We start from the raw sequence: 15,843 nt of genomic DNA on the forward strand, positions 1-15,843 counted from the left end.
ATTCAACAAGTAAATATATTTAATCGAGGTCTTTGAGTAAATCTTTTGAATATGTAGGAACCAAACTTTGGGGATGATCTTCCCTTGAATTATGGAAAGTTTCTTCATATATCTTTTGAAAATGTTTAACAACTTGTTATTTTAATTTATTGTACATTTGCTGAGAACTTGGGTGTATTATTATTTTTTTTTTTTTTTAGTTCAAATATTTTTATTAAAGGTTATGAGGAAAATAACAGAGGAAAACAGAAAAAGTACACTTTTTAACAGTATGTTCATGAGGGTAGCAAAACATGTGTGATACTTCAAACATTCAGTAAACACATAGCGATAGACATACAGTACTATTTTTAAATATAGGGCTCCTTTCACTGAGCTGCGATAGCGGTTTTAGCGTGCGCTTAGCATGCACGGAATTGCCGCGCACGCTAGACACTAACGCCGTCGTTGAGCTGGCGTTAGTTCTAGCCACATATCTCGGGTTTAGCGCATGCTAAAATTCTGCACGCGCTAAAAACACTATCGCAGCTTAGTAAAAGGAGCCCATAGTAATCCACCTAGATGTATCTTTTTTTAAATATTGTTATCTGCGGTGATCTATCAGGCAGCGCTTACTAAAGATGGCGGCTTGAATGCAGATACGGAGACGCCGCTGGAGTGCCTGTTGAAATTTTTTCGAGTGCCTTTACGGTCAAAAGAAAATCTAAAATCCGGGTTCACCCGAAGGAATTTGTTTCAACAACCGGGCCCACGGATGCCTTTGTTGAGCAAGGCACCCAAATTCAGGAACCAGAGGGAGGGAGGGAAAGACATGCAAGCTGAAGCGTGTGATTTCTCCTTCGAGGGCGCCACCTTGTCTCCAGAGGAGCATAGTCGTCCAATTCGCCCTGAGGCAAAGGAAGAGAAGATGAAGTCGGAACCGGCCCGGGACGCTCTCTGTCTGACCCAGCAGAGTGTTGGAAACAGCTCAAGATGGAGGATAGTGGAGGCATTTTCTTCATCATCAGTGTAGTTGGAGACAGGAATGCAACAGGCTACCGGAGTTTCCTTTGTTACTAAAGTGATTTCTGCTGTGTCTACAGGTATTGTGCCTTTTACAGTGGGCCCAGGGAAAGAGGTTGCACCTATGCAAAGGCCGAAGTTCTTTAAAATGGAAACGTTGTGGGAAACAATATCAAATTTGCATATCTCTCTGGGAACTCAAATCCAGCAACTTTCCTCAAGCTATATGACAGTTTGGATGTGAAGAACAAAGTATCAAGTTTGGAAATTAAGGTGAACGAACATGAGACCAGGTTAAAAGCAGTTGAATCATATGCCTTAACTTGGGTTAAGGACAGTGGGAATCTTCATTTCAAGCTAGAAATGCTGGAAAATGCCACTAAAAAATGTAATCTTCAGATTATAAATTTCCTAAAAGTGTTTCCTGTATCAGCACATGATATGTTTAAGAGGTACTTAACTGAAGTTTTGAAGGTGCCAGAAACTTCATACCCACCTCTCTCAAAAATCTGTTAGTTACCTAGGAAAGTAAAATCTCAAAATCCTAACCAGCGGAATTTGTCTGCTGATAGTTTGGATTTATCTAATTTCCTAGAGAGGTCGAATATTGAGGATACAGCGACGTTGCTGGTGCAGTTCGCTATAGATTCAGATAGGGATTGGATGCTAAAACTTTTCTTTAAACATAAAGATGTTTCCTTTATGTCAAATGTTGTAAGAATGTATCCTGATGTATCTCGTGCTATCCAGAAGAGTAGGAAACAATTTATTATTTTGAGACCCCCAGGTATTGCAGTCGGGCGCAACATTCGTCCTGAGATACCCCTGTAAATGCGTTACGGTGTATAAAGAATGTCGGAATGATTTCTATGAGGCACAGCAGTTATCTAGATTTATTTCTGCCAAAGGGCAGTGTGTAACTCATACACGAACCTGTTGGATCCAACATAAGCTCAGTGAGGATATGTTCTGGTGCCATCTAAACTAAACTAAACTAAACTAAGCCTTAAGTTTATATACCGCATCATCTCCACGGAAGTGGAGCTCGACACGGTTTACAAAGTTTAAAAAATATAGGAAAGAGAGGAGAAAGCTTTACAAGAGCATATGAATAGAGGAGGATGTGGACAGGGGAGGAGATGTTAGAGAAAAGCCAGGTTTTCAGCCGTTTTCGGAATAGTTGGAGGGAGTATTGGAGGGAGTATTGAGGACTAACTATACTTTGTGAATAATTATGTTTTTGTTTAATTTGGATAAGAAGTTTATGCTTCTAGGATATTTCTGTTTACACTGTATTTTTTCTTTATTTGACTGATAAAGTTTGTCAAATGTTTAAAATATAAATAAAGTATTTTAAAAATATTGTTATCGGCCTAGAATCCGATTGGAGATTAGAGTGGAATAGAATATAGAATAGAATAGTGGGCAAGTGGTCATGTTGTTTACAGAAGAAAATATGTACAGTACTCCCCGATTTTCACCCGATAATCAGGAGCTGCATGTCAAAGCAGCTCCTGATTGGTGAGGCCCAACTTTAGTACAAGAAGAGGAGGTCGGAGCATACTGTGAGTGATTTCCTTCACTCGCCAGCACTCCGGCTGCCCTCTCCTGCCTTTCTGGCTACCCTCTTCTGCCCGGTCATTCACAGTCGGAAAATATCGCGAATGACCGGGACTGCGAATCACGGACCGCAAATTTGCGGGGGAGCACTGTATGTAAAACTAGGAAACAATGAAAAAAGGACAAAGCAATGGGACAAGACAGGATATACCTAGGAGCTCAAAGGTGTTTTTTTAGAGATGCAAAATATTTGAGAGACCTGAGGAGTCAGGTGTGGCTCCTCAGGATTGGATAAGGTCCACAAACATGGTAATAGGGAGGAGGTTTGATATCTGACTTCACTGGTGGAAGAATTAATGGAGCATCTCCTGAAGGAAAGGACAGTAAAGCAGCAGGTACAATATTTGAGGCTTATCACAAGGAGATCATTTCAAATGAATTGGGTCAAATTATTTGTGTAACTATGTCTTTGAAATTCTCAGTAAATTGTTTAATTCTATTGTAAATTTTATTAAAAATGTGCACTGTAATTAAGGAGTGAATTCTGACACCCTTTAAACTTCTGCATTTCCTCTATATTTCAGGCCCAAGATGGCTCTCTCTGCCCCTTCTTCCTAAAACAGACTGCTTCAACTTTGAAGGCAGTCATTTACTCCACCTGTGGCTCTACACTTGACACTAGAAGCTGCTTTACAATTATCTCTGAACTCTGCTTCTAACAGAAGACTCTTTGTTTCCATAAAGCTGCACCCTTGACATAATGTATGCTAACTCCAGGAGAACTTAGAGACCCTCTCCTGCCTTTCCTCCAAAGTATACATATTGAGATCTTTAAGTCTGTCCCCATCAGACCTTCGGTCCATCAAGTCTGGCGATCCGTATACGTGGAGGCCCAGCCAGGTGTACACCTGGTGTAATTTTAGTCACTATGCCATTCATACAAAACCCCATATGGAAAAATGGTACAACCTCTACAACTCTAAAAGTCCTTTCACACACACTCATACAGCACAGGTGTTAAGCCAGCAGGAGAACACAACCAAAACAGAAAAAAAGAAAAAAGAAGTGGACAAAAAGCCTCAGTTCTGCTTCATTTGGCAAAAATCTCCACTTCTACAAAACACTCCTGCATATACACAAAAACTGTAAGGCATAAAAGCACTGTAATAGCCTGCAGAGTAAATGTCCACCTTGTCTGGTGATTTCATGAGTCTCTGGTTGTACTTTCTTCTTCTGACTGTATGCTTCCTCTCCTCCAGACCTCATTCCCTCCCCCAACTTTTTCTTCCTCTCTCCCTGCCTCCCTTTCTTTTTTCTCTCTTCATTCCCCCTTTCTTTTTTCTGTTTCCCTTCTGTCTCCCTGCCTGCCCCCTTTCTTTCTTTCTCCCTACCTGCCCTCCACCAAGCCACTGCTGCCACTGTGCTCCGTGATAGACTCACTTTGCCTTGGCGATCGACCATTTTCCGGACCTGGCCAGCTGTGTACCCCACTAAGGCTGCACCCGGGGTGGACTGCCCCACCCCCTCCCCCCCTTGGTACGCCACTGACTGGAGAAAATATTTGGATGGTTTAAGTCCAATGGACTGGTAGCAAATAAAGAAAAAAATTGAATTATTGCTCATTAATAAATGGGCAGGGAAGAATCCTAGATATCAGTTAACACTGCATGGAAACTTAGTAGAGTTTCGAGAAGCAAAAAATGGAAGACTACACATGTTGACTATTATATTTGCATATATTTGTGTTTTTTGGAAGAAGGAATAAATAAATCATTTTTTTAGAACATCATCATCCACAGTTTTATGTTTTTAACTTAGTTGAGTTTTCCATAGATGGGATGAGAAACCTGGGGATATGGTTGGACATGTCTTGATATGTCAGCTCAGGTCAAGCACATTGTAAAAAATACTTATGGAAAATTGTACTGGATTAGAGGTCTGAAACCATATCTTTTCTTTCAGGCAATGACCAGTGTTGTTATCTCATAAGTTCTCTCTGTCTTTGATTAGTGTAATGCCGCCCTGCTGGGACTACCCAAGAGTATGATCAGACAAATCCAACCAGTGCATAAAACAGTGGCAAGATTTTTGCTGGGAAAATCTTGGCAGCCGAGTGCCATGCCATTACTAAAAAAGCTGCATTGACACCCAATTGAGAGCAGGGTGAAATTCAAGATCGTGTGGCAGACATTCAAGGTCTGACACCTATCAGAACCTCAATGCTCACCAGGTTGCACAAATACATTTCACCGCAGTTCCTGTGTTTGGGCCATGAGTCAGTGTGGTGAAATGACTTACTTAAGGAGCTAAGAATGTAAACAGGTGTCAGTAATTCAAGAAAAAACTAAACACAACACTATTTACAGACTACTTTAGCAGATATAATATCACCAGTCACAGGGGAGGTTCCAGAAGTAGAATGCTTTATCATTTATGCAGCATTAGAAGGGATATTCTATTGTTCATATTGAAAATGTATTATGGATGTTCACCATACGTTCTTTCCAAAATTACAGTTGATTTTATTGTAATTGAATTTTAGTTTATAGATCCTAATTTATGGATGATTAACTGTTAACCGCTTTGAATTGATTGTCAAGTTATTACAAGCAGTATAGAAATCTATATATATAAAATCGGAGGTATGTATGTGTGTATGTGTGTGTGTATGTGCCGCGATCACGGCTTGACCGATTTGAACGAAACTTGATATGCAGATCCCTCACTACCTGGGATGATATGTTCTGGGGGTCTCGCGGTCCACCTGCACACGTGGGCGGAGCTACAAACATAAAATCAGATTTCACCCATTCATGTCAATGGAAAAAATGTAAAAAGCTGCCATTCTCACAGTAATTCAAAAACGGCTTGACCGATTTGAACGAAACTTGGTATGCAGATCCCTCACTACCTGGGGTGATATGTTCTGGGGGTCTCGCGGCCCACCTGCACACATGGGCGGAGCTACAAACAGAAAATCAGATTTCACCCATTCATGTCAATGGAAAAAATGTAAAAAGCTGCCATTCTCACAGTAATTCAAAAACGGCTTGACCGATTTGAACAAAACTTGGTATGCAGATCCCTCACTACCTGGAGTGATATGTTCTGGGGGTCTCACGGCCCACAACTCTATGTTGCTTGCTCAAGGGTGGGTTCACCCAAGAATTTATATGTTCTTGCTCCAGGAGGTGAAACTAAAAATGTTGTTTATAATCACGTTTTGCGTTAGTTGTATTGTATTCATTTTGTCAAATATTTCACATTATAATTTGAATATTGTACTTTTTATTAAGCTGTAAAAAAATAATTTCATTCACCACTATAAAGTATCTTTATTTGAATCCATTTACAGTGTTATTGCTATAATTAAATACCCGTGCAACGCCGGGGCATCAGCTAGTATTCAATAAAGAGAAAGAATGCAGGGTAAACTAAAAATGAAAGACTGCTGATTAAAATGAAACAACATAAAAAAGTTGAAAAGCACATGCTTAAAGTTTTCTCAAAATGTGTTTTGTGGAGGAAGGCATGATTATTATAAAAGGGATGGTTAACAAGACTAAGGGCTCCTTTTATCAAGCCATGCTAGCGGTTTAACGTGCGTAATACCGCACGCTAAATCGCCGGCCGTGCTAGCCGCTTACGCCTCCCTTGAGCGGGCGTTAGTTTTTAGGCCAGCGCAGGTACTAACGCGTGATGAAAAGTCACGCGCGGCTTGATAAAAGGAGCCCTAAGGGCTCCTTTTACTAAGGTGCGCTAGCGTTTTTAGCACGCGAAAACCATGCGCTAAATGAAAAATACTAATGCAAGCTCTAAGGAGGCTTTAGCGTTTAGTGTGCGTGGCATTGTAGTGCACGCTAAGCGCGCGCTAAAACTGCTAGCGCACCTTAGTAAAAAGAGCCCTAAGAATGTGATAATGTTGCTGTATTGCTCCATGGTGCAACCTCACCTTGAGTCACCTTGCATTCAATTCTGGTTGCCTTAGCTCAAAAAAGATATAGCAGAACTAGATACGGTTAAAAGAACAGTGGCCAGGATGATAAAGGGGATGGAACTCCTCCTGTATGAGGAAAGACTAAAGAGGTTAGGGCTCTTCAGCTTGGAAAAGAGATGGCTAAGCAGAGATATGATTGAAGTCTACAAAATCCTGAGTGATGTAGAATGGGTACAAGTAGACAGATTTTTTTTTTTAATTCCATCAAAAATTACAAAGACTAGGGGATACTCAATGAAATTACAGGGAAATACTTTTAAAACCAATAGGAGGAAATATTTTTTCACTCAGAGAATAGTTAAGCTCTGAAACATGTTGCCAGAGGTTGTGGTAAGAGTGGTTAACGTAGTTGGTTTTAAGAAAGGTTTGGACAATTTCCTGGAGGAAAAGTCCATAATTTGTTATTGAGACTGACATGGGGGAAGCCACTGCTTACCCTGGATTGATAGCGTGGAATGTTGCTACTATCTGGGTTTTTGCCAGGTACCAGTGACCTGGATTGGCCACTGTGAAGGTGAGCTATTAGGCTAAATGGACTATTGGTCTGACCCAGTAAGGTTATTCTTATGTATGTTAGAATAAGTGAGTGGATGAAGGGGTATTGAAAATCAGGAGGGCTGAGTCAGTGGGTAGAGATTACAATGGTAGGTGTGTGAGTTTATGAGTGAATAGAGTAGTGATAAGGGCAGGGCTGAGTGAGTTGGTGGGGGCGATGACTGGCGGAAGGCTGATTGAATAAGTAAACTGATGAGGGTTAGGAGTGGTAAAGGGATTAATGAGTGGATAAAATATAATGAATGGAAGGGGATTATGAATGTTGAAGAAGCAAAGTGAGTGGATAGGGGGGTTTATGAGTTCAAGGAAGGCTGAATGAGCACTTTGGCATTCAGTGGCCTAAAGATCCTATGTAGGCATGATTCTAGTGTCAAATTTCTAGGCACCTGCATGCGCCTCAAATCTCTATTATAAACACCATTTAGATGGCATTTTTAACAGAGGTATTGGTGCCTATCGGCACCTAGAAAATCAGTTCTAGTTCAAGAATCTGGGCATGTGGGTGTTTGGGGGTTGGGGGAGAGATGAGGTACAGTTCCCGTTGCCTTTCTTACCCGTGTTGCTTGCTTGTCTTACTTTCTGTCGATGGGGGGGGGGGGGCTGCGTTGCCGATCGGAGTGGGGCCCACATTGCCGATCGATGCTGGAGGGGCCCATCGCCATTTGGAAAAAACAATATTGATGCCCTCCTTCATCGGGCCCCCCTGACCATTTTGGGCCCTAGGCACATGCCTACTTGGCCTATTGGTTAATCCTGCCCTGTAGGCACCTAGTCCAAGATTCCTACCAGAAGTGGATCATGGCCGTGTTTTTGAATTAGTTAAAAATTATGCATTAGTTAAATTATGCATATAAATTAGTTAAAATTATGCATATAAATTGTTAAAAATTGCATATTTATGCATAAAAATTATGCATATAAATTAGTTAAAAATTATGCATATAAATTGGGCTTTTTGAAAACTGACTAGGGCTGAGTGTATACATTTTTACTCAAAATTTCACTAAACTCTTAAATTTAGGAGCGTAGAAAGTGGGTGGTAACAGAAGTGCATTTAGAGCAGGGAAAATAAGTTAGGAATTTACCACTGATTTTCAACACTAGTCTCATAAATTAGCTCATAAATCTAGGCGAATGAATGACCAACTTAAATTCACAAGCATAACTTTTAAGTTCTCCTAAGTTTGGCTGAAAATAGGGCACACATTTATGGGCCTAACATAGCAGAAAGCAAAGATTCTGTGGCGAATTAATATCCAAGATGAAGACTTTTATTAAAAATAAACTTCGTAATCCACATAAAAACAACAAGGACCCAGTCCTCTGGGAGATGTAGACCCAACATGGTCTGTGTTTTGATAATATTGTCTTCCTCAGGGATCCTTATGGGTTCTATGGAGAAACACATGGATTATGAACAAGTCCAAATAAGTGTGATGCAACAATTGCATTGTGCCGTGAGCTGAGGGGTAGATATTTAGTTGGTGCTGCTCAGTGTTTTGCTGAGCACCAATGGCTTCATCCCTAGATATTCAATGCTGGACCATGACCTAGCTCCATTATTGAATATTTAGGCATACACAGCCAGCTAAAAATTAGCTGGTTAAGGCCCTCTTTTACTAAGACACGGTAGAGTTTTCTATCGCAGCCTGGGGCACTAAATGCTCTGATGCTCAGGAATTCTATGCGCATCAGAGCAGCGTTGGAGCATTTAGCACTCTGGGCTGTGGTAGAAACCTCTACCGTGGCTTAGTAAAAGGGGGGAAGGGGAGGTAAGTACGATATTCAGCACTTAACTGATTAAGAACTGCATAAAGTTAGGACTGTGTTTTATGTGGTCCTATTTACATATTATAAATAATCATCAACTCATAGAAACATAGAAAACATAGAAAATGACGGCAGAAAAGGGCCTCGGCCCATCAAGTCTGCCCACTCTAATGACCCACCCCCTAACTTCTTCCCACAAGAGATACCACATGCCTAGCCCATTTTTTCTTAAAATCTGGCACGCTGCTGGCCTCAATTAACTGCAGTGGAAGTTCATTCCAATGATCAACCACCCTTTTGGTGAAGAAATACTTCCTGGTGTCGCCATGAAATTTCCCGCCCCTGATTTTCAGCGGATGCCCTCTTGTGGCCGTGGGTCCTTTAAGAAAAAAGATATCATCTTCCACCTCGATATGGCCAGTGATATATTTGAACGTCTCAATCATGTCTCCCCTCTCTCTACGTTCCTCGAGTGAGTATAGCTGCAATTTACTAGCCTTTCCTCATACGGGAGATCCTTGAGTCCTGAAACCATCCTGGTGGCCATTCGCTGAACCGATTCAGCTCTCATCACATCTTTTTGATAATGTGACCTCCAGAATTGTACACAATACTCGCACTCATCCCACATAAACCTAATGTTTCTCAAAGGACCTTCAGAGATAATTTTCCGTTAATGAACAGCAATGGATGTACGCTATTTCACCAGATCATCTTCATCAGTCCTTAGTTTAAATCATTCAATCTTTCTTCAGACTTAAAATGTTCATTTCTTCATTCAATATTATTCATATGCCCCCCTTCTTTACAAAGCTATGCTAGCGTTTTTAGCGCCGACCGCTATGGTAACAGCTCTGACGCTCATAGAATTTCTATGGGTGTCCGAGTTGTTAACACCACAGCCGGCGCTAAAAACGCTAGTGCGGCTTTGTAAAGGAGGGGGATGATCACTAAAATATTTATTTAAAAAATATAATGAAAGCTAAAACTTATCTGAATCATATCTGGGGGGGGGGGGGGTCACAATGCTGACCAGAATTCATGTTTCACCCTGGTGGGGCTGTTTCAAGGCAAATCCCTCTACAATTATAATAGAAACTTCTTAATAATATCAAATTTCCATCCATAATGCCCGCATATATTTCCCCATTGCCTACCTTTCCAAGGCTCTCTCCAACTTGTTTATGCCTTATTAAACAACATGGCCGTGGCATCCTTTGTATTTTCCTGATGGCAAGGTCATGGGACTCAAACCTTCAATAATTCCTCACTGCCACAGTCATGTGACTCAAACCACCAATCATTCTTCGCTGACTCAGACGAGCATCATCCATTCATTCTCTTTGTTGAGACCCCCTGGTTGCTGTGTTTGGAGTTTGAAAATACAATATTGTTTTCTATAATTTATATAGTCATCTTAGCCAGTTAAGGGCTGACTTTACCCCCAGAACACCCTCAAAATAGCTGTTTTTGGTTAGGGCAGTAACCGGATATTTTTGGTGGCATTCTCTGGTTAAGTGCCGCTGAATATGCGACTTAGCCCCAGATAAATGATTTAAACACACAGGAGCCATTTCTGGCCATTTACTGTAAATCACTTTGAATATCGACCCCTCATCATTTTCTGACTATTGGACACCATGACTCTAAGATCTTTTTCTTGGTTGATGACCCCTAACTCAGAACTCAAGAAAAAGATCTTGGCGTTACTGTGGGTAATTTTGTATTTCAAAAGAGGTTCTTGAAGATAGGAAGTGAGGTAAGTTGAACAACTCAAACAGTGTGCAATCCTCACTCAGCAGGATAAACCATTCAAAACAGAACAGACCAACTTGTGACGTTTTTCAATTTTCTTTATTCAAAAACTTTTCTTTCGAAACAGGACCACTGATGCTTAAAGACTGGTCATCAGTTGATAACTTTGTTCTCTTATTTGACCAATTGTATACAGAATTATTGGCATAGTCCCATTCGTCTCGTTTGAATTTTCTAATTTTGTTTCTTTTTATAGACTCCCGATGTGCATCTAGCTTGGCGTTAATGTCCTTCATTTGTAAATCAAATTGTTCAGGTGATAGAGAATCTTTAAACTTTTGAATTTCTTGATCTGCCTTGATTCTCTGTTCATTTAGAACCACACTGCTTTTCTCGATAATCAGGACCATTAAGTCTAAAGAGCACTTATTTAAGATTCTTTTCCACTTCTCAACGAATGCTTCGTCCTCCTTGAAAATTTGGGGTTCCTTCAGGATTCTTAAACCCCTAGGGATTCTTTCAACCTTGCAATATTCTGTCAAAATTGAACTATTTAATTCTGTATTGATCACACTCTTTAAGTTTCTAAAGATGTTGTCACTAATGTCAGGGTTCATAGTAGAGGTATTTATTGAATATTCATTGAGAAATGTAATGACGTAATCATGAAGGCATGTATTGATTTATGAGTAATAAATGAATTTGAATGATAAGTAATAGATTAATTTAAATAAATATTTATATGGGATTTGCATTTTTGCACATTCAATATAAATTATTTTTTCATTCTTGATCATTATTTAAACTTTATTAGTTAAAATGCAGTTTTTCAGGATGTTACATAAATTTATGATAATATGTATATTAATTCTTTAATTTAATTTATTATATTGTATAGTGCTCCTTGCTGGAACCCTTGATAAAGCCAGTTTGGTGAAACGGGTCCCATCGGGCATTTGAGCATTGGAGCAAGAATGATAAGAAAAAAAGAAAAGTTTTTGAATAAAGAAAATTGAAGAACGTCACAAGTTGGTCTGTTCTGTTTTGAATGGTTTATCCTGCTGAGGGAGGATTGCACACTGTTTAATTTTGTATTTCCCCTATATGGCTCTCTTTCCTATTTCATAATGTAGTTCTTTACCTTAATCCTATCGTTCCAGTAGGTCCTGTATGTTTTAATGTATGTTACCCTATTTTACTATTTATGTACAAACCGCACAGAAGACTGATAGGTGGGTATATCAAATTTTTATTAAACTTGAAACTTGTAATATTGTGCATGTAATGTACGTAAATGCCTAAATTTCCTGGCATAATTTTCAAAGCAGCAGTACAGGCAGACTTAAATTTTGAAAATTTGCCAAAGCCTACACAGGAAAAAGCATACGTGTACTTTTTATGCCCATGCACAGTTGTCAAATTACTTCCATTAATTTGAGACTTATTTACCCTCTTTTTCTTTCCACTTGATTGCAGCATTATGGAACTTTACTGGCACCAAGGACCACCATCTCTCACTTCAGATTGGGGACGTGGTCCATATCTTGCAGATGTGTGAAGGTAAGAAGGCCTCTTCTTATTTCTTGTATGTTAAAACATCCTTAATTATTTTAATAACATTCCCCATCTATTATGGCAGGTCGGTGAGGTAAGTGCTCTGATGCCCATAGGAATTCTACGAGCGTCAGAGCATTTACCTTGCTGGGGGGTGGGGGGTCCCTCCTAGGCACAGTCATTACAGGGGGGGTGTCCGGCAGGAGGGACTTGGGCATCCCTCCTGCTGTGGTCATTATGGAGGGGTGGGGGTGTCCGGCAGGAAGGACAGGGCATCCCTCCTGCCACAGTCATTACAGGGGAGGGGTGGGGTGTGTCCAGAATTAGGGACTGGGAATCCCTCCTGCAAGTCATTACAGTGGGGTGGGGGAGTGTCCAGCAGGAGGGACTATGCATCCCTCCTGCCAGGGGATGTGTCAGCGGGGTGGCAGCAGGAAGAATTGGGCACTTCTCCTTCCACAGACATTCAAGGGTAGGATGGCCAGCTTCGGGGGTCCCGGCAGGAGGGACATCCCTTGCCGCCATCAGTTCAGCAGCAACATGATTCTCTAGCCGATGCCTGTAATATGGGCACCGGTTAGAGTAGTGGTTAGGCGGCTTAGGGTGATTCTGTATAGGACACCCGTGTGCAATTCTCAAAAACTGCTTAGGCGGCTTCTGAGAATGGACGCCCTATACTGAATCCCAGCCTAACTGTTTGCTGAACCCAGAGATGTACAACATGGATGTACATTAAAACAAGGAGAATAACAAAAGGAAAATATTACTAATATTGCATTTACTTTTATTATTTTTTAGTTCTTACCATTACTTTTTTATATTTACTCTTTTTATGACTGTTAACATTCATACTGATATTTGTTGATGTAACTTTTGTATGTGACAATGATCTTTGTTACAATGTATTTTATGAGTGATCCTGTTCTGTTTGTTACTCTACTCTAAATCAATAAAACTTATTGAACTAAATTGCTTAAATGGCGTCCTATAGTGACGTATCTTTCTCCGTTATTTTTCCCCCTGGAGCTGGTTGTTACTTGTTACCCTGCTGCCTTAAATACATTTATTTATTTATTTTTGAATTGTTGCTGTTATTCTTGTTTCATCTTGTTTGGTATTGTATATTTGCATTTAAAATTTAAATAAATTTTGACTTAAGAGTAAAAAAAAAATTAAAATTGGAACTGCCAGTGTAGAGCCTTTTCTAAAATACATGGAGAAAATGATGTTTATGTACTGGCAATGCATGGCTAACAGCCCAATACTATCCAAATAATTGGGGGCTGGATTAAAGGATGAGAGAGGGTCAATCTAGTGGTGGTATTCTGCTATGTGGAGGGTAGTTGTATAAAATATGCACCAAAAGTTGCAAGTCGATTGCATATGTAAATCACTAGAACAATAATAATAATAATAACTTCATTTTTATATACCGCAATACCACAAACAGTTCAGAGTGGTTTACAGAGGAAGAGACTGTATACAGAGGAAGAGACTGTATACAGACAGCGTTATTACAAAAAAACTTTTAAAATTACATTAACATGGCAAGATTAATCAATTTTTCCTGGAAGTGTTTTAGAAGTACATCATGGTAGAAATGGAGTCAGAGAAATTTGTCAAAGAGGTAAGTTTTAATTCCTAAAAGTTTGGTAAGAAAGAGCGTTTGAGATAAAGATGGTTAAATGTTTATTCCATTTGCCTGCTTGGAATGATAATGTTCTATCGAGGAATCTCTTGTAGATACAGCCCTTCAAAGATGGGAAAGCGAACAAGTAGGCACTACGTGTACAAGTTGTGCCTGGAAAGTCGAAATGATGAGATAGATAGATTGGGGATGAACCTGTTATGTTTTTGAAGCAAAGGCAAGCAAACTTTAAAAAACCCTTGCTTCCATGGAGCAGCCAGTGTAGTTTTATGTAATATGGGTTTTCATGATCGGATTTCTTGAGACCGTAGATGAGATGGACTGCAGCGTTCTGAATGATTCTCAGTCATTTGATGGTTTTCTTAAAAGATCCCAAGTATATAATATTTCAATAGTCTAAGATACTTAAGATCAAAGATTGATCCAGCAGTCGAAAAGAGAAGAAGTTAAAATAGTGTTTAATGGTACGAAGTTTCCACAAAGTGAAAAAACATTTTTTAACCTGAGAGTCAGTGTGGTCTTCAAAAGTCAGGCTTCGGTCCAAGATGACACCCAGGATTTTGATGGTAGAATTAATTGGGTGGTCTGACCCATTTAATCTCAAAGAGGTATTTGTGATCTTGTTATTAGGACTTGCCATAAAGAACTTAGGGACTGTTTTACAAAGCCGCACGGCAACAGCCCCGAAGTCCTTTAAATCTCTATGGGCTTCGGGGCTGTTACTACGCTGCAGCCACTAGTGCGGCTTTGTAAAACAGGCCCGTAGTTTTATCCAAATTCAGTTTTAATTTAAATTGCGTAGTCCATTGTTCTTCCTTAGTAAGGACAGATGAGATGAATTGTTCCGTCTCTTGAGTCAGTGAGGTTATGGGAATAATAATTGTAATGTCATCCGTGTACATATATGATTTCAGTTTTAAATTGGATAACATATTTCCCAATGGTGCCATATACAGTAGACATTGAAAAGTGAAGGGGAGAGTGGGGAGCCCTGTGGAACTCCGCAGGGATTACACCAAGCCTGAGAGAAAGTTCCTTTGCTGTAAACCTGGTAAATTTGTTTTTTTTAAGAAACCTGTAAACCAATTTAGTACCTGTCTGGAAATGCCAATGGAATCAAGAAATCTGAGCAAAATGTCATGATCAACAAGGTCAAAGGCCCTGCTCAGTTTGAACTGCAGTACTAGTGCACTTTTTCCCAGGGAAAGCAGATGGAAAAGATGATCAGTCACAGAAGCTAAAATTGTTTCAGTACTATGATTTGTACGAAAACCAGACTGAGAGTCATGTAGGATGTTGAACTTATCTAAATATTGCATGAAGGTTAACCAGTCCTTCCATTAGTTTATGAAAAAATGGTATGTTGGCAATAGGTCTGTAGTTGGCAGTCAAGGAAACAGACTCCTTAGAATTTTTAATAATAGGAGTCACAAGGATATGACCAAGTTCCACCGGAAATGTGCTTGTACACATGCAAAAAGAAACCGAATTAAAGAGTTCAGCCTTGAAGGGGATAGGGGCTGATTTCATAATAGTCGGTGGATAGTTATTCAACAGGCAATTGGATTTTACATATTTTGAATACAGCTTGAGGAATTGGTTCCAGTCTGGATTTTCAAAATGATTCCGGATCATATCAACAGCTGAACTTTCTTTTCCTAAATGAATTAAAGTGATTGGTAAATCTAAGCTTGAACCTACAAGAGACGATCTCAAAGTATTAATTTTTGTAACAAAATAGTCAGTTAGATTCACAGCCGAAGGTGGAAAATCTGTATTAGAATGTTTATGTAAATCAATATCAAACAAAGAGTTGACTATTCTGAGAAGTTCTTTACTATTTAAGGTAGGAGAATTAATTTTTTGAGAGTAATGTTTGCAACGCTTTTCTTTCATCATTCTTTTATATACTTTAACCTTGTCGCCAAATGTCTGTCTTCATCTTTCCCTGATTTACACCATATTCTTTCCAATTTATGTAATCCTCGCTTTAAAACCATTA

General features: G+C 39.7%; 1 protein-coding gene across 1 annotated transcript in view; it reads left to right on the forward strand.

Moving 5' to 3' along the window:
• Positions 1-15,843, forward strand: part of LOC117365127 (dedicator of cytokinesis protein 2-like) — a 1,549,644-nt gene that overhangs the window by 72,914 nt on the left and 1,460,887 nt on the right. Inside the window, exon 2 of the mRNA XM_033955120.1 lies at positions 12,116-12,199. Within this exon, the coding sequence (XP_033811011.1) occupies positions 12,116-12,199 (84 nt within the window). The remainder of the gene's footprint in view (positions 1-12,115; positions 12,200-15,843) is intronic.

This window comes from Geotrypetes seraphini, chromosome 1 (assembly GCF_902459505.1).
Source record: "Geotrypetes seraphini chromosome 1, aGeoSer1.1, whole genome shotgun sequence".
NCBI lineage: Eukaryota > Metazoa > Chordata > Amphibia > Gymnophiona > Dermophiidae > Geotrypetes > Geotrypetes seraphini.